This window comes from Orycteropus afer, unplaced genomic scaffold (genome assembly GCF_000298275.1).
Source record: "Orycteropus afer afer isolate SDZICR_OR568_19922 unplaced genomic scaffold, OryAfe1.0 scaffold00200, whole genome shotgun sequence".
Lineage (NCBI taxonomy): Eukaryota > Metazoa > Chordata > Mammalia > Tubulidentata > Orycteropodidae > Orycteropus > Orycteropus afer.
The window spans coordinates 217,483-243,069 of NW_006921787.1; the positions used below are offsets into that span (position 1 = coordinate 217,483).

General features: G+C 37.5%; 1 protein-coding gene across 1 annotated transcript in view; it reads right to left on the reverse strand.

Moving 5' to 3' along the window:
• AGPAT5 (1-acylglycerol-3-phosphate O-acyltransferase 5) overlaps positions 1–25,587 on the reverse strand; it is a 130,099-nt gene that overhangs the window by 32,468 nt on the left and 72,044 nt on the right. The window contains exons 4-5 of the mRNA XM_007948065.2: positions 22,665–22,754; positions 12,757–12,847 (exon numbers count right to left, since the gene is read on the reverse strand). Of these exons, the coding sequence (XP_007946256.1) occupies positions 12,757–12,847; positions 22,665–22,754 (181 nt within the window). The remainder of the gene's footprint in view (positions 1–12,756; positions 12,848–22,664; positions 22,755–25,587) is intronic.

Sequence of the window (25,587 nt, forward strand, 5' to 3'; positions counted from 1 at the left end):
TGTCTATGAAATGGGGAGTATATCCAAGAACATACATAAGGTTGGCAGACAATGGTCCTATAAGTTTATGTGAATGATCAGAATTCCCAGGTGTAGAGTAGAGTTGACAAGGGGAAGGTTGTGGTCACTGCCTGGTCACAGCCAGCTACCCAGAGGGACCGAGTTGTTGAACGTGCGGGCTTGGGACCATAGTCGCAGGAGACATCAAGCTCAATTGGCATGACATACTATATAAAACATTGTTCCGCCTCCTACTTTGGCGAGTAGTGACTAGGATCTTAAAAGCTAGCAAGCTGCCATCTAGATGCAACGATGAGTCTCTCCTCGTCCAGAGCAAAGAAGAATGAAGAAAACCAAAGTTAATGGAAACAATCAGCCCTAGTGACTGGTACACCATCCATCTGCAGCCTATACGACAATGAGACCAGAAGAACTAGATGGTGCCCGGCTACCACTGACATCCACTTGGAAGGGGATCTATGTAGCAGATCCTTAATAGAGAGTGAGAACAATGTGGAACAAAACTCAATCATTGGGGCGGGGGAAGGGGAGGACCAGGTTTGTTGGTCCGATAGAGCCTGGTAGAACCACTGAGACTGTGGCCCCTAGCTGCCCTTCAGGTCTGGAATTGAACCCACACTTGTGGTTTCCAGCCAAACAGAGATAGGCATATGAGTTGAACATTTACCTCAAGTAGATACACTCCTTGGAGAGAACAATCATGGGAGAAAGAAGGGCTGCTTATGCACAGGGAGACAGCTCAGGGGGCAGGAGTGCATGGAGGGATGGACACTGGGAAGAGGTAACTATGGGGAGGAAGTGGGAGGGGAGCTGTTGCATTATGGTAAACTGTGGTTAATGTCATGAGACAAAGTATATGTAAACTGCTGTACGGGAAGTGAATTTGCTCTGTAAATCTTCACCCAAATCACAATAAAAAATAATAAAAAAAAAAGATGAGCCAACAAAAAGTGGAAATCACTGAACTCTTTCATTAATATCTCACACACAAGTAAAATGTTACTGAATATAATTCAAAAATGGTGGCAGCACTATATTAACACAGAACTGCCACATTCAGAAGAGGATGTAGAATGAGAGATATCATTGCTGACACTGAATCTTGGCTGAAAGCAGAGTATGAAAAAGATGTTTACCTGTTTGACCATGAAAATGTATTCAACTGTGTGGATCATAACAAATTGTGGATAACACTGCAAAGAACGGGAATTTCAGAACACTTAATTGTGCTCATGAGGAACTTATACATAAACCAACAGGTAGTTGTTCAAACAGAACAAGGGGATACTGCATGGTTTAAAATCAGGAAAGGTGTGCATCAGGGTTGTATCCTTTTATCATACTCAATCTGTATGATGAGTAAATAATCCAAAAAGCTGGGCCATATGAAGAAAAATGTGGCATCAGGATTAGGAGAAGATTCATCAACATTAACCACCTATGATACACAGAAGATACAACTCTGTTTACTGAAAGTGATGAAGACTTCAACCATTTACTGATGAAATTAAAAGACCACAGCCTTTAGTATGGATTATATCTCAACTTAAAGAAAACAAAAATCCTCACAACTAGGTCAATAAGCAACATCACGATAGAGAAAAGAGTGAAGTTGTCAAGGATTTCATTTTACTTGGATCCACAATTAATCGCCACAGAAGCAGCAGTCAAAAAATTGAATGACTTAATTGCATTGGGCAAACCTGCTGCAAAAGACCTCTTTATAGTGTTAAAGAGCAAAGATGCCACTCTGAAGACTAAGGTGCACCTGAACCAAGCCATGTTATTTTCACCTCATATGCATGTGGCATTGAACAAGTAAGACTGCAGAAGAATTAATGCATTTGAATTGTGGTATTAGCAAAGGATATTGAAAATACTGCCAGAAGAATGGACAAATCTGTCTTGGAAGACGTACAGCTGGAAAGCTCCTTACAAGTGAGAATGACTGGACATCATCTCATGTAATTTGGTCATGTTCTCAGAAGGGACCAGTTCCTGGAGAAGGATATCATGCTGAGTAAAGTGGCGAGTCAGCAAAGAAGGAGAAGAACCTTAACAAGGTGAATTACACAGTGACTGTGACAATGAGCTCAAGCACGGCAAGGATTGTGAGGATGGCGCAGGAATATGCAGAATTTTATTCTGTTGTAAACAGGGTCACTCCAAGTTGGAACCAACTCGATGGCACCTAATAACAAAAACAACACATGCTTTATTTACACTTATATAAATAAACTTATGCTTATCTATGCATATCATTATACTACATAGTGTAGATACTGTTAGGTGTTAAATCTGCTCTGACTCATAGTGACCCTTGGTACAACAGAATGAAACATGTCCAGTCCTGTGCCACTCTCATAATTGCCATGTTTGGGCCTAATGCTGCAGCTTTATTATATACAACTATTATTTATATGTATATATTATCTTATGTGGAAGGTTTCCTTACTAAATATTTTACCATTGTTTTCTTAAATGACAAGACTTAGCCTTTCTGAAAACACAATTTTCACTCAATTTACTATTACAAAATTGAATATCCTTCAAAGCATATTTTGCTTACTATTGGTCTCTCCCCAAAGACACAAGGAAGCAATTAGTCCAAAGGACTAATGGACCCCACGAACCACAGCCTCCACAACCATGAGACCAGAAGAACTAGATGGTGCCTGGCTACCACTGCTGATTGTTCTGAAAGAAATCACAATAGGAGGTCCCAGATAGAGTGGGAGAAAAATGTAGAACAAAACTCATCATCATAAAAAAGGCCAAGCTTACTGACCTTAAAGCAGCTGGTATAATCCCCAAAGCTAAAGGAGCTCTGGTAGTGTAGTGCCTGAGCAATCTGACTGCTAACCAAAAGGTTGGCAGTTCAAACCCACAAGCCACTCCATGGAAGGAAGACTGGGCAATCTACTTCCATAAAGATTTACCGTCCCAGAAATCCAAAGGGGGTTGCTATGAGTCGGAATCGACTCAATAGCAGTGAGTTTGGTTTGGTTTGGTTTGATAGCCTTTAAACTCATACCCATTGCCGTCAAGCAGATTCTGATTATAGCCTTTAGATACCCTTAAAGCCTGGAATGGAACTTACCCCTGGGGCTTAACTGCCAGCCAAATGATTGATAGGCCTATAAGATGAATAGTAATACCAGGGAAGTACATGCTCATTAGAACAATCAACCATATGAGAGCAAATGGCAGCATTTGCCTAGAGATAAAACTAAGAAGCCAGGAAAATATAGAAAATAAGGACAAAGGGAAACAGTAAACACAGCGAGGAAGTAGAAAGAGTGCTGTTATGTTACATTGTGGAGATCGAAACGAATGTCACAAAACAAAATGTGTATGAATTGTGGAATGGAAAAGCAATTTGCTCTGTAAACATTCACCCAAATCACAATTAGACATTTTTTTTTTTTTTTAAAGAAAAACATATCTTGCTTTTTTGACACTGAGTAGTTACTTAAATGGAGCTCTGGTAGTGTAGTACCTAAGGCACTTGACTGCTAACCAGAAGCCTGGTGGTTCAAACCCATGAGCCACTCCTCAGAAGGAAGGTTTGGCAATCTACTTCCACAGTGACACCACCTTGGAAACCCAAGGAGGGGTCACTATGAGTCGGGTCTGACTTGACAGCACATAACAACAATAGTTACTTAAAGACTCCACCTATGTTTAAGACCTTTTCTAAATCTTGATTTTTGTCATGAGGAGATTACGGTTAAACAAAATCTGGATTAATTTATTTTGAAATCTGAATAAATGCTTTTAAAAGAATGACTAACATTAATCTTCAAGTGAGAAGGGACATTAGCGAACACCAATATGCCAAATTCATGCTGATTAATATTAGGAATTCATGATACTAAATACAGACCAATTTTGAATAACAGTTCTAATGTTGAATTAATGTATTTTGAGACTAATATTTGTTTCAAGCAAAATATTTCTAGGACACAGTAATAATCAGAGAGCCCTGAAATATTTAGGGTTAAGAAAAACACACTATCTCTTAAGCCAACCAATATTACAGAAACTGAAGTGTTATATATGGTAAAATGACGTAAATATGTAAACAATTATCACAATTTAAATACCTAAATTGTAAAGGTTGTTTCCAATTTCACTAATTTGTGGTTTGCTTTTTAAGTCAAAATCAAATGAGGGACTTTAGGAGCAAAATTAGTAATAATTTGGAAACAAAACATATCACAAAGTAGTGGTGCAGTTGGTTCCAATTTTCTTCAAAAAAAAAAAAAATTAGCTGAACAGATGGAGAAACAAGTGCTTTTGTTTTTATTTTTATGTAATTTAATTTAGTTGTGACTAAGTTCGGAGGGAAGGTTGGGCAATCTACTTCCGTAGTGATACTGCTTTGGAAACCCAAGGAGGGGTTGCTATGAGTCGGATCCGACTCAACGGTAGTGAGTTTGGTTTTTGGTTTTTTAGTGACCTAAGAGGAAAAAACACAGGAAATACTTTTTCTAAATACACTATTCACAAATCAACTTCCTTTGTGTACAATGGAGAAAAACTACATTTATAGTCACAAGGAAATATATTTCTAATACATAACAATAGTTTCTAAGTTATAGAGTTTAAAGAAAGAGTTAAAGATTATACTCCAAAACAAATTATTCCTTTCTTTTTTCCTTTTTTGTAAATTCAAGAAAGTCGTATGACTCACAGACAAATAATAATTGTTGAATTATGGTGGCACAGTGGTTAAAGTACTTGGCTCTTAGCCAAAAGGTCAGTGGGATTCCCTAGCCTCTCCAAGGGTGAAAGATGTAGCAGTCTGTTTCTGTAAATATTTACAGCCTTAGAAACCCTATGGGGTAGTTCGGAGGTGATAAACAGCAATGTGGTTGGTTTTTTGGTTTTAAGGTGTTATTAGATTGAAAAACTAAAGAATATATAGTGAAAACTGTATGAACCAGAACTTGCCAAGATTGGCTTATTTATCTGGGTCTCGAAGGTTTTCTGCCTTTGACAGATTCAGTCTTACCACTCTTCAATCACTCTTTATTAGTGGAAAATGAATTTTCCTTCTCTCATAAATTTCTACATTACACAGGCTCAGCTTTTTCAGGTTTTACTGCATCATTCTTATGCTATCTTAAAGATACTTTAAAAAAACTTGTTTTAACATTACAAAGTTAGTGTAGCTCTTTTAAAATAGCTTTAGTAGCTCTATCAGTCAGTTATCTCCATTAATGAGATTAGATAATAAAAGGTAAATATTCATCTTAAGTTGTTCTAAAAATGATGAATAAAAATTAGTATTCAATAAAATCAAATAGAAAAATATTTTAAAGCTCTAAATAAAAAGTTAAATACAACTTAGATTGAAATTATAAATGAATAAATATAAGAGTGGATACATCTTTTAGCATACATGTATTTGCTTTACTTAAAAGTATACTAATAGTCAAATAATATATAGCGTGCATATATAAGTATACAGTAGTTAAGTACTCAAACCAGCAGCTGCTCCGTGGGAGAAAGATGTGGCAACTGGCTTACATAAAGTTTACAGCCTTGGAAACCCTATGGGGCACTTCCACTCTTTCCTATATAGGGTTACTATGAGTCGGAATTGACTCGACAGCAATGGGTTTGGTTTTATATATATGTATATGTGTGTGTGTGTGTGTGTGTACCATAAAAAGGTAAATTTTATAAAAGACAACAGAAATTCTTCAAAGCAAAAACAATTGTTATACTTTACACAAACAATAAAGAATGAGATTATACTCATTTTGTCAAGCAAGTTTATTATACCTCAACAAACAACTAGTGGGAGCTCTGGTGGCACAGTGACTAAGCCATTAGACTGCTAACCAGAAGGCTGGTGGTTCAACCCACCAGCCACTCCTTGGAAGAAAGGTTGGGCAATCTACTTCCATAGTGGCACCACCTCAGAAACCCAAGGAGAGGTCACGATGAGTTGGATCCAACTCGAGGGCACTGAGTTTTTTTTTTTTTTAATAACTAGTGATTACCCACTGACAAGATACAACACAAAATTTTATCTTGCTTAATGTGTTTAAAATTAATTCATTAGTTCATCAATCATATAATGAATTGCAAGAGGAAAAGTTGAAAAACTGCAATGTTTTTGGTAATCCAATCACTACTGCAAAGTATCTCAATCAGCTGGTGTCCTTTTGCTGAGTCTTGTTCAGGTCCTCACCACTATTAACCAGGAATATCCTACAGATTCTCACTAATCTCTTGGCCTTCTCCCCCATACTAGGTATTCTTTCAAGAAAACACTCTCACCATGTCAATAACTCACCACACTTCCCTTCTCTGTAACTGTGCTCATGCCATTCCTTCCTACTTTCCCACGACCAACAGCTGTACCAACTGGACTACAATTCTTCACAGCCAGCCCAAACGCTTCCTGCTTCATACAATTCCATGGGAACCAGTATCTCGAAGCAATTACTCTGAATAGCACTTCGCTTATTTTTTTTATCATAGTCTAAAACTGCTTATGTAGAAACCTTAGTTCAATCTCACTGCAGTAGCAGCCTCTAAGATGGCCCTTAACAATTCCGACCTCCTGGTATACATGCTCTTGCATAATCCCCTCACCTTGAGTGAAGGCTGGATCCAGTGGCTTGCTTCTAACAAAGAGAATATGGCAAACTAATGGAATGTCACATCCAAGATTAAGTTACAAAAACTGTGACTTCCGTTATGTAATCTCATATGCACTCTTCTATTTCTTTCTCTCCCCTCTACCCTCTTCCTGAGCTTTCACTCTGGGGAAACAAGCTACCATGCTGTAAGTAATTCTATGAAGAGGCCCAAGTGACAAGAAAATGATATCTCAAATTATAGCCTGAGAGGGACCTAAGGCCTGTCAACAGCCACATGAGTGACAATGGAAGCAAATTTTCCCCTACTAGAGCCTAAAATGTCTCTAGCCCCAGCACCCACCTTGATTACAGCCTTGGACTGTAATCCAAGACTCTGAGCAAGATTCCTGACCCGTATAAACTAATAAATGTTCATTGTTTTAAGCCACTAAAGTGTGTAGTAATCCGTTACTTACCAATAAGTAAATAATGCAATTATATTTTCTCTCTCCTATTAAATTATAAACTGGGAGCTCTGGTGTGTAGTGCCTAAGGCACTTGACTGCTAACCAGAAGGCTGGTGGTCCAAACCTACCAGCCACTCCTCAGAAGGAAGGTTGGGCAAACTACTTCAGTAGTGATACTGCCTTGGAAACCCAAGGAGGGGTAGCTATGAGTCAGGTCTGACTCGATGGCACATAACAACAACAAAAGAAGACATTATAGGGATATAGGGAGCTCTGGTGGTTAAAGCATTTGCATGTTAACCAAAAGGTTGGCAGTTCGATCCCACCAGTCACTTGCAGGAGTCTCTTCTGTAAAGATTTACAACCTTTGAAATACTATAAAAATCAAAACTCACTGCCATCAAGTTGATTTCAACTCACAGTGTACCTCCAAGGCAGTAAATCTTTATGGAAGTAGATTGCCCCATCTTCATTCCACAGAGTGGCTGGTGGGTTTGAACCACCAACCTTCTGTTTAGCAGTCAAATGCCTCAGGCACTATGACAACAGAGATTCTTATACTGTAGGGTGGTTGTAGTCTATTCTAAAAAGGGTCGCTAGGAGTCAGAATTGATTCGATGACAGGGGGTTTGGTCTTTTGGTTTTAGAAGATATTATATGTTAGCAGTGTTTTTTTACATAGCAGGAACTTAATAAAGATTTGTTAATATTTAAACATAAAATATTACAAGATATCAAAAATAAAATCAGCACAGATTATGAGGGTCTAAAGCTATACAGAAGTTGAACTTTTCCAAGTTCAACTCTTCTTTCAACTCATAAAAACCTCAAGTATCCTCAATACGTAATTGACTATTTAATGAAAACAAAGCACCTCAGCTTTTATGATATACATGAACAATAACAACAAAACAGCATGCCCAAAATATTAAGTTTATCGTTCTCCTTTCAACTTATTTAATCTAAAGTTGTAATTCCTAAACAGAATTTTAAGTGGGTAAAGAGATAAACACAGGACTATTTGAAAATGTATATATTTCAAAGCCTGTAAAAAAGTTTTAAGAGTCTTAAAACTGATTCATTTACAACCTATTATAAGCTTCAAAGAATAAAAAAAAAAATACATTTTGTTAAAGTTAGAGGCTTAGCTACCTAGAACCTTTACAGAAGAAGTGATTCTGGAGAGCTAGAGTTTTCAGGAACTCTAAGAATTTATCCCATGAAAACCCTAATTTTGTTTTTACCAATTTTAGATCATTGTTTTCTTTCTCAATATATATAAAATTGTAAAACAACCCATAAAACAAAATCAAATACCTTTACTATAGAACATATACTAAGACTAACATTCTAATGTGAACTGCAACTCCTTAAGAGAAGGATATAAACTGCAACATTCTCTAAACCCATTTGAATATTGAATAATTTTTCTTTTTTGCAAAACATCTTATGAAATCTGCTGGAGAACATGCTTTTAGACAAATGAAATGAAGACTATGGTTTCTTAAATAAAATACAGTAAACTAATTAAAATGAACACTGTTTAATGATTTCCATTCAACCACAGAATAAGCTACAGATTACTAAATCTAACATTCAATGCCTTCCATGATGAAGGCTCATCCCAACTTAATTAACACAACGAACTCCCAAAACTCTCCATTCAGCTTTTGCTCAAAAGCCATTAAGTTCTTTGTTCCACTCCCATGCCCCACTCTTTCATAACTCTGTTTTTGGTATCATTTCTTATACTAAAATTCCTGTCTCTCTTGCCGTACATGTGGGTCTGAATTCCACATTTCATCTAGACACCCTTATTATTTGAGTTCTTAAGTCCAATTTTGTCAGTCATTCTATTTTATCCCTCAGTATCAGCTATCAATTTTTATCATTATCAACAGATTTACCTGTAGTGGTCCCTTTCCTCCACTTTCTAAATTAATACCCATCTGTCATGGATTGAATTGTGTGCCCCCAAAATATGTATCAACTCAGGCCATGATTCTCAGTGGTTTGGCCGTTACGTAATGATATAATTATCTCCGTGATGTGATGAGCCAATCAGCTGTAAAAGGATCAGGGTGGGCTGTAACACCTTTACTCAGGTCACAGCCCTGATCCAATATAAGGGGAGTTTTTTTGGGGTGTAGACTGCATTACCATTTATTTTACAAGAGATAACAGGAGAGAGAAGTAAGCAGAGAAGGAGAGACCTCAGTACCACTAAGAAAGCAGAGCTGGGAGTGGAACATGTCCTTTGGACATAGGGTCCCTGTGCTAAGAACTTCTTGTACCCAGACGAAGAATGATGCCAAGATTCATGGAGCTCTCCAAAGGATGCTGGAACCACAGATGTTGAAAGTAGACCAGGACTTTCTTCAAGAGCCAATAGAGAGGGGAAGCATTTACCCCCAGTGCTGGCACCTTGGATTTGGACTTACAGCTTCCTAAATTGTGAGAGAATAAATTTCTGTTCATTAAAGGCATCACTTGTGGTATTTCTGTTATAGCAGCACTAGATAACTAAGACATCATCTAAGGTGAAATACTGGGACAAGATGATTGATAAGAAATTTGACAAAAAAGGCCCATCTAGCATCCAGCTGATATAACAGCCCCCCCAGGCAAAACATGAGACATTTTAGTGGTGTTATCTTAGGCTGTGCAACCCTAGTCAAGCTCCCAGCCAAATGAATATAAGAGACTAAACAGATCATATGGAACAGAGATAAGCCATTCCTGCTGAGCCCGGCCAAAAGTACAGAATGAAATCACTAAACTCTTGGATGTTTTCTTACATAGCAATTGTGGTGGTTAAGCTTGTATGTCAACTTGGCTGGGCAGCTGGATGTAGTATTCCCCATGATGAGAATGGTAATCAACTCCATGGTGGAATCTACTGTGAGCCGCTGAGTAGTTGTCTTAGGGATGTGGTCTGCTTCCTGTATATAAGCAGCTGCTTTGGGAATGGTCTCTAGCTTATGGCATGCTTGAACCCTGCATGTAGCCATATCATTGTTGAGCAGTGTGCCATGCTTTGCCGAGCTTGGGATTTCAATGGACTTGAATTAATGGCCTGGCACATGGTTTGGTAACATCAGGACTGTGCCATTTTATTTTTCGACCTTGGGCTTGTTAGCTTCAGCAGCCAGTAGCTATCTGAGTAAAGAGAGATGCCTCTAGCTTCACTACGCTGGGAGCAAGAGGCAGAGCTGAACCCCAAGGTTGAGGGGCTTTCCCACAGCCCCTAGAGCCTGGCACTTTGAACTCGAACTTCTAGCCTCCTGAACTAGGAAAATAAACTCCTGTTTGTCAAGCCATCCCATTTGTGGTATATTCCTGTCAGAGTGGCACTAGGTAACCAGAACAGCAATAGACAAACAAAAAGTAATTAAGATACTAAATATGGCAGTAATTGTGGGAATGGAGAGAGATACTCTAGATTTTGTTGATTTACTAGATATTTTAGATGGATAAAAGGTAAGAGTTCAGTATGAAGCCCCGTTTTGGACTGAATGATGGAGTTACCAATATGAGAGTTATGTATAGAAAGAGAAATTCTATCTTTAACATACTGTGTTTGAGATATGCCTGTGAGCTGAAAGAGTGAAGCTCTCTTTTGGGCAATTGTATATATAGGTCTAGAACTGGAATATGAATGGGAAAACTCTGTGAGTCATCACAGGTCAAATAAATAGTGGCTGAAGTCACAGATTTACACGAAGGCCACTGTGAAAAACATTTAAGTTGAATAATAAAAGACCAAAATTAGACATAGGGAACAACATAAACAACATTATTTAGGAAAGCATGAAGCAGAAAGGAGACTAAGAAGGAACTGCCAGAGAGGCAGGAAGAAAACAGAGTAGAGCACTATAGAAATCAAGGAAGAGAACTTCATTTAAAAAGTATTAAGAATTTCATATCAGATCACAATGAAGTGAAAACTGAGAAGTGGATACAAAAATGTAGACTATGTATTCAGAAGGCTTTGATTATTAATGAAAAGGAACAAAAAGAACGCTAGCAACAGGAAAAGGTGGAGTTGAGGGAGAAGGTTGTTTTCTGTTTTTGTTTTGTTTTTAATTGAAATGGCAAAAGATGCAATGTTATGGCAAAAGAGCTGAAATAAAAGACCATGGTGTCTGGAATAGATAAAGGTCATAGTAAAAGTCAAACGAGAGGTGACAGACTGGAGAAAAAAAAAAAATTAACCCACCTATTCTTGAACCACTCTTTGATACTGTATGTAAGATAAAAAGTAGCATTTTAAAAATATATCATTCCAAATTATTTCATATATTTCTGACACCTTCTAGTGAGAATTCTACCATACTGTTTTTGTATTTCATAAGCCTGCGCTATTGATATACCTGCCTCTAGCCACATACAGCCGCCTAAATTTAAATTAAATAATATTAAAAAATCCAGTTCCTCTGATGCACAAGCCACAGTCTGAATGCTCAATTGCCATAAGTGGGTTGGGCAGAGCAGATATCGAACACTGCCATTACTGCTGAAAGTTCCATTAGACAGCACTGCCACAGATCCCGGCATTTTTATGTCATGAATAAGGTGTTTTCTCCATGAATGCCTGCTGATGAACATATGGAGATTACATACTAATTCAGAGTCAATCTTCAATGACACCTTTAAAAATACAGCATAGTCAAGGTTTTCTATTTATTTCCCAGCTTGGTTAAATTGCATTAACCAATGGATGATATAAAGAATATTCCCACTGTGACTTGGTTTGCTGGTCTGATAGAGCCTGACAGAACCACTGAGACTATGGCCCTCAGTTTCCCTTTAGGTCTGGAATTCAATCCACTCCTGTGGCTTCCAGCCAAACAAAAGACAAGCATATGAGCTGAACATTTACATTAGGCAGATACACCCTTTGGAGAGATCAATCATGGGAGAATAGAAGGGCTGTGAATGCACAGGGAGACAGCTTGGAAGGAAAGAGTGTATGGGAGGGAAGGACACAGGGAAGCAGTAACTATGGGGAGAAAGATGGAGAGGAGCTGTTGCACTGTGGGAAATTGCAGTCAATGTCATGAGACAAAGTATATGTGAGCTGCTGAATGGAAAGTGAATTTGCTCTGTAAACTTTCACCCAAACCGTAATTTAAAAAAAAAAAAGAATATTCCCACTGTCAACTTTGTGCAATATTCTCTAATAGGAACTTCACATATCTTCCAATTAGTCTTTACACAGGCACATGTGTGCACACACACATTTATTAAAAATAAGGAAGCCAAAGCTTGAAAATATTGGGAAACTTGTAATCATAAAGCTAATAAAAATCAGAGCTTCAATTCATATCTAGGTTTATCAATATACAGAATAGATACTTTTTCTATTACATTTAACCCACATTGCAGGGGGATATTCCATCTACATAATCATGTACATGGGATAGGTTTTATGTACCATTGCTCAGGAATATGTATGTGTATCAGCAGATACTTGAATCAAATCTCTCAGACATATGCCATACCCTATGTACATGAATTAACAAATACAAAGGTAATTTCCTAAGAGATAATACATACATACATTGAAAAAATTGTTGCAAAACGTAATTCCTTCTCTAGAAGGAAAACAAAGAAGATCATTACCTTCAAAAATTATTGTTTTCAAATACAGTCAAATTTTTACTTGCCTTCTTGAGCAGCAAATGTCTGACTAGCTGAAATGACTTTTGTTAGCTCCGGATTATACCTTGTTCCCTCTGGAAAAATCACAAGAAACATCTGTGGGCATAAAGAAAATTTGTTTTTTTCTGTGTGCGTGTATGTGCTTTTTGTTGTTGTTGTTAACTTACTAATGCTAACTCTATTAAAGCTAAAATAGAATTTCCTATAGTGGAAAATACATGTACATTAATTTACATATGGCCTTAATGACAAATGGAACAATAAAATGTAAAAACTCAATTAAATCTGAATATAACACAAGCATATTTAAAATGCAGTCCTACATTCACTGGTATAGTCAGTCATTAAGAATTTAATTACATTTCTAACAACATGCTAATATTCAATAATTAAAAATTTGACCATGAAACTAAAACTGTAAAAAGTCTTAATTCATGAAACAGCTTTTTTTTTTCTCCTCTAGAATCCTGGAAAATGACATTAAAAAGGTCCAAATGTTCAAAATCCACATCTTTAAACATCAGTACTAAAACTACATCTCATTTGAGGAAAGACATATGTAGTTATCTAAATTTCTACAATATAAAAGTGCTCATATTTCAAGATTAACATAGTATTCCTAATTCACAGAGCTCCCTTCCTGTATTTTAAATAACTCAATATATATGCAGCCTCATAGTTATTACATAAATTGAAATAATAAACTTTAAATAAAAAGGAGTATCAAGTTAGATGTTTAATAAGCAGTCAATTAGTCTAAGCAGTTACATTTATCTATTTGGGAAAGTAAAAGTAGAAATAGTAAAATCAGTGACCCACACATATACGGCCAATTGATTTTTGACTAGGGTGCCAAGTCCATTCAACAGAGAAAGAATACCTTCTACAATAAATGGTGCTGGAACTTAAAAGAGCGGCAAATGCCCAAAAACAGAGCTCAGAAGGCAGAAAGGGGCAGGAAAGAAGAATGGAAATGGGGAACCAAGGTAGGAAGCAGAAAGAATGTTGCTACACTGAGGGAACTGCAACTAATGCTTATGAAACAAAATGTGTATAAACTGTTGAATGGAAAACTAATTGGCTCTGTAAACTTTCACCTGAACCGTAATAAAAATAAATTAATTATTAAAGTGATTGGAATGTTTTTTTAAAATTGTGGTGGGTCAACTGGATCTTCACATGCAAAAGAACAGAGTTGTACCTGTAACTCACATAATACACAAAAATTCACTCAAAATGGATCAATGACCTAAATGTAAGAACTGAAATCATAAAACAAAAGACAAGATAGGGATAAAGATTGAGGACTTAGTTTTTGGCAATGGATTCTTAGATATGACACCAAAAGCATAAACAATAAAAGAAAAAATAAATATAGTGGACTTAAATCAAAATTTGAAACTCTTGTTATCAAAGGAATTTATCAAGGAAGTAAAGAATGGGAGAACATATTTGGAAACCATACATTCTAATAATAATTTAATATACAGAGTATATGATAACTTCTACAACTCAACAACTAAAAGACTAAAGTCCAGTTTAAAAAAAAATAGGCAAATGAATAGAATTAGACATATCTGCAAAGAATATATACAAATGGCCAATAAGCACAAGAAAATATGCTCAACATCATTAATCGTTATGGAAATACAAATCAAAACCACAATGAGATACCATTTCACCCCCACTAACACATCTCGGAAGGAGCTCTGGTAGCATAGTGGCTAAAGCACTTGATTGCTAACCAGAAGGCTGGCGGTCTCGATGGCACATAACAACAACAACAACAACAACACATCTCGGAAGGAAGGTTGGGCAATCCTACTTCCGTAGTGATACTGCCTCAGAAACCCAAGGAGGGGTTGCTATGAGTCGGGGCCGACTCAACGGCAAATAACAACAACAACAACAACACATCTATTTTCAGAAAACTGGAAAATAACAAGTGTTGGTGAGGATACGGAGAAATCAGAATGCTCAGCTACTGCTGGTGGGAATGTAAAACAGTACTGCTGCTGTGGGAGGCAGTTTGGCAGTTCCTCAAAAAGTTAAACATAGAATTACCATATTACCCAGCAATTCTACTTCTATATGCAAAAAATTTAAAAGTACTCACACAGATATGTGGGCACCAATGTCCATTGCAGCACTACTCACAACAGCCAAAAGGTGAAAAGAACCCAAGCATCCATCAACAATGGACGGATAAACAAAATGAAGTATAACCAGACAATGAAATATTATTCAGCTATAAGGTACATACTATCACATGGATGAAACTTGAAAACATTATGCTAAGTGAAATAGGTCAGAAACAGAAAGGTAACTATTGTTTGATTCACTTATTTGAAATATTCAGAATATGCAAATGTTTAGAGACAAAAGTTTATTAGTGGTTACCAGGGGCTGGGGGTGAGGGGAAATGAGGAGTTACTGCATAAGGAAAAATGAGCTTCTGTTCAGGGTGATGAAAAACTTGTGGAAATAAGTGGTGATAGGTGAACAACATGGTGAAGGCAATTAATATCACAATTAATATAAGTGAAATGTACATTTAAAAATGTTTAAAATAGCAAATTTTTTTGTTATATACACTTTACAATAAAATTTAAACGAGGGGGATAAAACTGTAATAGTGGCAAAACTCCTAATTTGAGAACTGAGTTACAAAACAACTACACTAAACATTTTAATTCATAGCCAAAGGACTAAAGACATCCATACCAACTCTTTTCAAATATAGACAAGATGCATGGACAAGGTAACAGAAGCAGCTCATGGAATACAACTTACGTTCATTTTGTCTATTCATACCCAATCACATATAACACTGCCTGATATAGAAGCATTTCCCTTACCTGAATGATTTATAACTATAAAATTATTTAATGAGTTTAATTATTATTTAAAAATTTTATCATTAGAGAAAACTATGATTAATTTCCTCCAATGTTTCCTCTGAAAACCGGTAAAATAGTAACTTTAATTTGTATCTTAATTCCATGCAACTATATACACTTTTTATTGAGCCATACAAACAGTGTTTAGAATCCATTATCTTTCCCTGACTTAGAAATTAATAGATGTGTTATATATCTGTATATTTGATAATGAAAGTTGACCAGAACTGTCAAGAAAATTAGGAGCTCTGGTGGAGGCAGGCTGTGGTAAGCCAGCCCTGAGAGCAGCAGAAGGCAGCAGTTTGTGTGCATGGAGGCAGCCAGTGGTAAGCCAGCCCTGGGAGCAGCAGTGGAAGGCGAGTGTCTGCATGGAGCACCCTGGGGGCAGGCCAGGTAACCAAGCAGGGTGGGGGAGACCAGAATAGAGCACTTTGGAACAGCTACAGGAGACAAACTTGCTTTGTCATACTGTGGTGGCTTGAGTGCTGCTGTGAGACTGCAGGCTATGCCACTGGTGTTTCAAGTGCCAGCAGGGTTACCCATGGAGGACAAGTTTCAGCACAACTTTTAGACTAAGACAGACTCAGAAGAAGGAAGAGGCCATCCACTTCTCAAAGAACTGGCAAGTGAAAACCTTATGAATACCAATGAAACACTGTCTGATATATTACTGGAAAACTTTATGAATAGCCCTGAAACATTGTTCCATATAGTGCCAGAAGATGAGTCACTCAGGTCAGAAGACACTCAAAATATGACTGGAGAAGAGCTGCTTCCTCAGAGTAGAGCTGATCTTAATGATGTGGACAGAGTAAAGCTTTCAAGACCCCCATTTGCTGATGTGGCACATCTCAAGGTGAGAAGAAACAGCTGAAAACATCCATTAATAATTGGAACATGGAATCTGCAAAGTATGAATCTAGGAAAGATGGAAGTTGTCAAAAACGAAATAGAATGCATAAAGATTGATATCTTAGGCATTAATGAGCAGAAATGGACTGCTTTTGGCCATTCTGAATCAATCATATGATCCACTCTGCAAGGAATGACAAGCTGAAGAAGAATGGCATGGCATTCGTCATCACAAAGAACGTATCAAGAATTCTCCTGAAGTACAATGCTGCCAGCAATAAGGTAATATCCAAACGCTTACAAGGAAGACTAGTTAATACTACTATTATTCAAATTTACGCACCAACCAACAAAGCCAAAGATGAAGAAATTGAAGATTTTTACCTACTTCTGCAGTCTGAAACTGACTGAACATGCAACAAAGATGTATTAATTAACACTGGTATTGGGAATTTAAAAGTTGGAAGCAAAGAAAAATGACCAGTAGTCGGGAAAATATGGCCTTGCTGATACAAATGATGCTGGAGATCACATAATAGAATTTTGCAAGACCAATGACTTACTCATTGCAAATACCTTTTTTCAACAACACAAATGGCAGCTATACACGTGGACTTCTCCAGACAGAGTACACAGGAATCAGACTGACTATATCTGTGGCAAAAGGTGACAGAGAAGCTCAATATATTCAGCCAAAACAAGGCCAGGAGCTGACTGTGGAACAGATCATCAACCGCTCATATGCATGTTCCAGTTGAAGCTGAAGACAATTAAAACAAGTCCACAAGAACCAAAAGATGACATTGATAATATCTCTCCTGAATTTAGAGACCATCTAAACAATAGATTTGGTGCACTGAACACCAAAGACCAAAAATCAGAGGAATTGTAGGATGACATCAAGAACTTCATCCATGAAGAAAGGAAAAGGACGTTAAAAAGACAGGAAAGGAACAAAAGACCAAAATGGATGTCAGAAGAGACTCTGAAATTTGCCCTTGAACACAGAGTAGCTAAAGAAAATAGAAGGATCGAGAGGATAAAATAGCTAAACAGATTTCAAAGAGCAGGTGGAGAAAACAAAGTCAATTATTATAATGAAATGTGCAAAGACCTGGAGTTAGAAAACTAAAAGGAAAGAACATGCTCAGCATGTCCCAAGGTGAAGAATTAGGGAAAAAAATCTAAGCCTCGAATTGGAATACTGAAAGAATCTATGGGTAATATGTTGAATGATGCAGGAAACATCAAAAGATGGATGGAATACACAGAGTCACTATACCAAGAATTGGTAGATGATCATCTATTTCAGGAGGCGGCCTATGATCAGGAACCAATGGTACTGAAGGAAGAAGTCGAAGCAGGAAGAAGTTGAAGCTGCACTAAAGGAACTGGCGAAAAACAAGGTTCTGGGAACTGACAGGATGCCCACTGAGATGTTTCAACAAATGTATGCTGTGCTGGAGGCACTCATTCAACTATGCCAAGAGATTTTGAAGACAGCTACCTGGCCAACTGACTGGAAGAGGATCCACATTTGTACCCTTTCCAAAGGAAGGTGATCTCACAGAATGTGAAAATTATTGAACAGTATCATTGATATCACACACAAGTAAACTCTTACTGAAGATAATTCAAAAACAGTTACAGTAGTATATTGAGAGAGAACTTCCAGAAATGCAAGCTGGATTCAGAAGAGGATATGGAGCAAGGGGTATATCATAGCCAATAACAGATGTATCTTGGCTCAAAGCAAACACCACAAAGATGTTTATTTGTGTTTTATTGACTATGCAAAGGGATTCAATTGTGTGGATCACAATACACTGTGGTTAACATTGAGAAGAATGGGAATTCCAGAATCCTTAACTGTACTTGTGAGGAACCCATACATAGAGCAGGAGGCTGTTGCTCGAATAGAATAAGGAGATATTTCATGGTTTAAAATCAGGAAGGAAGTGTGTCAAGGTTGTATCCTTTCATCATACTTATTCAATGTCTGTGCTGAGCAAATAATCCAAAAAGCTGTATTATATGAAAAAGAATGTGGCATCAGGATTGGAGGAAGGCTCATTAACAACCTGAGATACGCAGATGACACAACTTTTGCTTGCTGAAAGTGAGGATGATTTGGAGCACTTACTGATGAAGGTTTAAGACGACAGTCTTCAGTATGGATTACATCTCAACATAAAGAAAACAAAAATCCTCACAACTGGACCAACAAGCAGCATCACGATAAATGGAGAAAAGACTGAAGTTGTCAAAGACTTCGTATTACTCGGTTCTGCAATCAATGCCAATGCAAGCAGCAATCAAGACATAGAATGATGTACTGTATTGAGCAAATCTGTTGCACAAGACCTCTTTCAAGTGCTGAAGAGCAAAGGTATCTCCTTGAAGACTAAGGTGCACCTAACCCAACCCATGGTATCTTCAATCACCTCATATGCATATGAGAGCTGGACAATGAACAAGTAAGAATGAAGAAAAGTTGATGCTTTTTGAGCTGTGGTGTTGGTGAAGAATGCTGAAAGTACCGTGGACTGCTAAAAGAACTAACAAATCTGTCCTGGATGAAGTGCATCCAGAATGCTCCTTGGAAGTGAGAATGGCCAGACTTTTTTCACCTACTTTGGTCATGTGTCAGAAGGGACCATTCCCTGGAGAAGGATGTCATGCTTGGTAAAGTGGAGGGTCAATGAAAGAGGAAAGATGCTCAACAAGATGGACTGACACAGCAGCTGCAGCGACGGGCTCTGGCATAGTAGGGATTATGAGGCTGGCAAAGGACCAGGCAGTGTTTTATTCTGTTGTACATAAGGTCACTATGAGTCAGAGACGACTTAACAGCACATAACAGCAAGTGGTGACACAGTGCCTAAGCTATTTGACTGCTAACCAGAAGACTGCCCACAACTGTTACTTGATAACAATGTAACTGATGTTTTATGGGGAGTATAGGGAATATGGAGAGAGGTGGCGAAAGAAAAATCATTTAAATTAAGTAATGATAAAAAATTTTCCAAGGTTGATGTGCATGAGCAAGCAGAGGTCAAGGGGGCACTGAGCCAAGAGGCCACAGAGACCAGAGAAAGATGTGTGGGCCTATGGTGCTGCAAAGAAGAAGCTGTCCTGATTGAAGAACTGTATCCTGAGTCATTCTTGATCCTGAATTATTACTTATTATTACTTCCCTTATAAATCCAATAATTGTCTATATTGTCTGTGAGTTCTGGTGGCTACTGCAATGAATTACAGTACCCAGCAGAGAAGCAGACAGTGCCTATTTGTGTGGTTGTGCGCACAGGCACGTGAGCACATGCATGTGTGTTGGAGGGTGTTCTGATTATCTAGTGCTGCCGTAACAAGAATATACCACAAATGGGATGGCTTAACAAACAGGAGTTTATCCTCTTATATTTTGGAGGCCTTAACTTCAAGTTCAAAGTGCCAGGCTCTAGGGGCTAAGTGAAAGCCCCTCAACCTTGGGGTCCAGCTCTACCTCCTGCTCCTAGCCCACTGGAGCTAGAGGTGGTTCTTTACTCAGACAGCTGCTGGCTGCTGAGGCTGACAAACCCAAGTTTAACAAGTAAAAAGGCACAAACCTGGTGTTACCAAACCACACGGCAGGCCATTAATTTAAGTCCGTTGTAAGTCCCAAGGTCGGTAGAGCATGGCAGGCTGCTAACTATGACATGGGTACATGCAGGGTCCAAATGTACCATAAATTAGAGACTATCCCCAAGGCTTCTACTTATATACAGGAAGCAGACCACATCCCAAAGACAGCTATTCAGCTGCTTGTGGTAGATCCTACCATGGAGTTCATTGCCAGTCTCATCATGGGGAATAACTACCAACAGCTGCCCAGCCACTGAACCAGGCCCAGCCAACTTGACATACAGATTTAACTACCCCGGGGGGGAAGGAGTAGTTGGTGTTAGAATTGGTAGAAAGGTTGGAGGGTGGTGGCACGTCTGACCTATGCCTCAAAGGAAATCTGCCATGGGCTGTTTTTGCAGGAAATTCAAATAAGTTGTATTAAATGGTCTTCCTTGTAGGCATATGGATATTATCCTATCACTGACAACGCGGTACTTTAGGACAGATATCAAAATGTTCTTACAATGAATGTGACGACCTTCCTCTTCAATCTGTCACTCTCGGCACAGCAGAGTACGTAACTTTCTGATTCAAAATGGCCAAAAGCAGTTCATTTCACCTAATTCCTAGGATATTGATCTTTAGGTGTTCCAGTTCATTTTTTACAATTTCCAATCTTCCTAGGTTCATACTTCTTGCATTCCATGTTTCAATTATTATTGGTTATTTGCAGCTGTTTCTTCTCATTTTAAGTTGTACAAGATCAGCAAATGCAGGTACTGAAAGCTTTATTCCAACCACATCATTAAGGTCATCTCTACTTTGAGGAGGCTTCTCTTCCTTTGTCATATTTTAAGTGCCTTCTAGCTCAAGGAGCTCATCTTCTGGCACTGTATCAATGTTCCACTGCTATTCATAACGTTTTCACTGGCTAATTTTTTAGAAGTAGATAGCTAGGTGCTCCTTCCTAGTCTGTCTTAGTCTGGAAGCCCCACTGAAACCAGTCCAGCATAAGTAACTCTATTAATATCTACAATACCGGTGGCAAAGGTTCCAGCATCACAGCAACACACAAGCCACCACAGTATAACAAAGTGACAAATAAGTGAAAGTACAGTAGATAAATACAATGCAGCCATTTTTTTTTTTTTAAAGTGAATTAACTCTTTCTAGATACTAATATGAAAAACCTCAACTATATTTACTTGGGGAAAAAATGCACTCAGAATGCTAACATTTATGTGAAAAGGAACTATAATTGGTTTTTTTTTTTTTTTTTCTTCATATATAGACTACGTCTCCAAAGAATACACAAGAAACTTAACAGTAGTTATCTATAGTTGGAGGTAACTAGATGGCTGGAGGACAGAAGTAGTGCGATGGATTCTCTAATGTATAAAATTAATGTTTTGAGTATTAAATATTTCTTTAAAAACTGGACATGCATGCTGTCTATCTATTATATATTATGGGGATCTACACACAAACAATGACCCCAATTCTGCCCAATTTCTCCAAATTATTTCAGACTAAACAGACCCATTCAAATATCATGCTTTTTCCTAAGGATGATAAGCTGTAACAGAACAAAGGACGTTGTTAACATCATCACATTCTATTCCAGGTCACTGTCAAACAGGCTGCAATTTCATAATGCAAAAGGTAGAAAATGTTTAAAAAGAAAAAGTATTTAACATTAGGGCAATTCTCTAGTTGACTGTGGATACACTTTCTTTAATTATGAGCGCTGGCTGTCACCTGAGCCCAGATGAAAAGACAGGAAAAAGAAAGCAGAGAGTGAGGTTAGAAAGAGAAACTAAGAGATAGGAGAAGGCGGGTAAGAGGAGGAAGGAGGGAGAAGTAGGAGAGATGGAGGTAAAGGAGAGAAATGACCAGAAGGAAAGAAGAAAAGAAAAACCTGCATGCAAGGACAGATAAAGCACAGCTAATCATTACAATTATGTTGCTTTGTCCTAGGATGGAGTCTTGAGAAAAATTCATTTGGCAACAATTAGCACTCTGGACATAAAAAATTCAGATTCCTTTTGTAGAAAAGTTTTACAAAATAGTATTTACCTTTAATGATTCCTTATTTGTAAATACATATACTTTTTTGGCCTTTGAAAAAATTCAATTACATATAAGAAACCCAAAACTATACTGACAGAAGACAGAGTTGTTTCTTCTAAAACTAAATCTGATACTATTGTAGACCAGGAATGAGATGATCTCTTAAAGCAGCTTAAGAGTCAGATTACAAGTGCACTCTATTTTCTATTTATAGACTCTAAAAGACACCAAATGTTCCTTTTATTCCTTTTAATGTCAATAGTGACAACCAGCAGCAAAAGAGCTAATCATTACAGCAAACTCTCTAGGGACCCAAAAGAACTGCTTATCTATATTAAGAGGTTTTTAGGTGCAAAAAACACAACGCTGATTTATAATATATGAGATAATGTATTTTCAAAGCAATCCTTACATTTTAAATTATTTCTCAAATAAAAATTAGGAGAGTTGATAAGGATAATAATAAAAATGAAGCATAATCTTACTGGAGTTCCAGTGTTCATGAGGCCCTGCAGCTTGTTTCTCATTTCTTTTTCATTAAATTTGGCACTTCGTTTTACATAGATTCCTCCATGCTGCCACAGTTAAAAAAAAAAAAAAAAAAAAAAAAAAAAAAAAAATTTTTTTTTAAAACAGTCAATGGCTACAGTTATTAAAAAGGCAACTTTACTCCAAAGGGGTAATATCTAAAAATACATTTTAGAATTTAAACAATATTTAATACATTCAAATATTAATATCTAAAAAACTTGAATTATCCGATGTGTCAACATAATTCAAATAGAACTGCATTGCTATACGGCACTGAAAAATACAACACTAAGTTCATATTCTACGTACAGCAGGTTTTAGTTTTGTTGGCTGCTAAAAAGATTTCTTTTTTTTAAATAAAAAATTTGATCAATTAGACAGCTCTTAGCTCATAATTTTTCCAATGACTTATTACAGAATCACTAAAAAGTTTCTTGAAAATTTCAATACCATCATCTTTACGGATTTATAATACTGACTCAGCCACGGATAATTATGTGGCACTTTTGTAAAAATTAAGTTAAGGAGGTTCCGGTAAGATGGCAGAACAGGCAGACAGACTGCACAGACCCTCTTCAACAAAGAAAAGGTGAACCAATTAACATAGACACAGAAGATAATCCTGGACCCCTGAGCCTTGAAGGGAAGGATATAGAAGCGAACTAAACTCCAACTAGCAGAAGTATTTGCATGAAAATACAAAAAAGGAGACATACGAAGCTGCAGTCAGACAGTGATCCTGAGTGACCCTGCCAGCACAGACAGCTTGGAGATTGCCAAGTGCTGGTAGGACCTAAGAATTACCCTAAAAATCAGCCCTGCTACACAGTGACTGCACAGAGGACGGCTCTGTGGCTGGAGAATAAAAGGTGAAGCAGCAGCAAAGAGGAAGGCGGGCTGAGCAATGGACTTTTGCCTGTCCAGAGGGTGCAGCCATTTTGAATGTTTACAAACAGCTTGACCATTTTGGATATTTAAAGAGACAGTGCTCTCCCAGATTCCATGGGTTAAGAACACGTTCTGCTTGCCAGTAACCACAAGGGCATTCTGGACCTGGACAACTGAAAACGTGCAACATTCCCCCTGTTACTCTTATACCCCACACCTGTGGCAGGCAGGAAGGCCATCCCAGTGTGTGTGCTCAGACGGAGCCTGGGTACCCTGCCCTGCCCCCTCACAATTTCTTTCTTTATTTTTTTCTCTTTCTTTTTCCTGGTTTTTAGTTTGCTTGTTTTTGCCTGTTTTAAAACTATTATTAGTAATAACACTTTTGTCCTTTTTACTATTATTCTTTATTCTTGCCCACCCCCGCAGGTCCTAGTTTTCAGCTTCTTTTCTTTTCCCTGTTCCTGGTTGCACAATTTATTTTATTTTTTAAATTTTTTTTCTCCTGGTTAACCCTACTCCTTCTTTGGCTTTTTCCATTTTACCTATTATTTTTTTCATTATTCTCTTTCTCTACCTATTTTCTGTTAGCGCCCTATTCCCAGACATTGCAGGTTTTCTTGTTTTTTTCCCCTTTTTTCTTTTTTTGGTTACTGTTTCTTTGTGATTACATGGTGTATTTTTTGTCCATGTGCTTTTAGTTTTTTGATGGTTATTCAATCGTAATTTTTGTCTGAGTGGGAGACAGCAACAGTCCCCATAAGACACAACTACAGCCACACCTCCTGTAACTTTATTTACTGAGTGAGAGCTACGAACTTCTTCTCCACCAACGGGCCAAACATAAAAAACAACCAAGAAGAGACTGAATCACACTTGGCTACTCTTCACAAACAGTTAACAGAGATCTAAATACAACAACAACATGATGTCTTGGAGACAAAAGACAATCAAAGTCCACACAAAGAAGTAGGATAAAGTGGTGGAAACAAGGGAGCAGGATACAGACCCAGAACACATCCCCGAGGAAGAAGCAGCATTGGAACTCTCTGATAAGGAATTCAAAAGAATTATCTTTAGGTAGGTATCTTCAAAGGATTGAGAGAAAGACCAAAGAAAACAAAGAAAAAACCTTAGAAGAAATTTGGAAGAAAATACAAGAACAAAATGACAAAATAAATGAAAAATTACAAATGATTCTAAATCTACAGAGAGAAATCCAGAAGATTAATACTAAATTGTCAGAAATAGATAATACATTGGAAGGGCAAAGGAGCAGAATTGATGCAATGGAAGACAGAATTAATGAGACTGAAGACAAATACCTGAATATGTCTTTGGAAAGGGATCGATCACAAAAATAACCAAAACAAAAAAAATGAAGAAAGCCTAAGGTTCATGTGGGACACCATCAAAAGGAATAACTTGCATGTCACTGGAATTCCAGAACAGGAAGGGAAACACAAAACCACTGAGAAAATTGTCCAAGATTTGGTGGAGGAGAACTTCCGTGATATGATGAAAGAAGAGAATATGTCCATTCAGGAAGTCCAATGAACCCCAAACAGGATAGACCTCAAAAGAAAATGACCAAGACATATCATCATCAAACTCACCAAAACCAAACACAAAGAATCTTGAAAGCAGCATGGGAAAAACAAAAAGTTACTTACAAAGGACAGCCAGTAATAAGCTCTGATTTCTCAGCAGAAACCATGCAAGTGAGAAGGCAATGGGGTGGCAAATATAAAATGCTGAAAGAGAAAAATTTTCAACCAAAAATTATATACCCAGCAAAACTATCCCTCAGATATGATGGTGAAATGAGGAGATTTCCAGATAAGCAGAAACTAAGGGAATTTGTTAAAACCAGACCAACTTCACAAGAGATGCTAAAGAGAGTCCTTTCAACAGAAAACCAAAAACAGCAAATAACAACCAACCATTAATATACAAGATAACATAACCTAGAAACCACAGCTATGGACATAT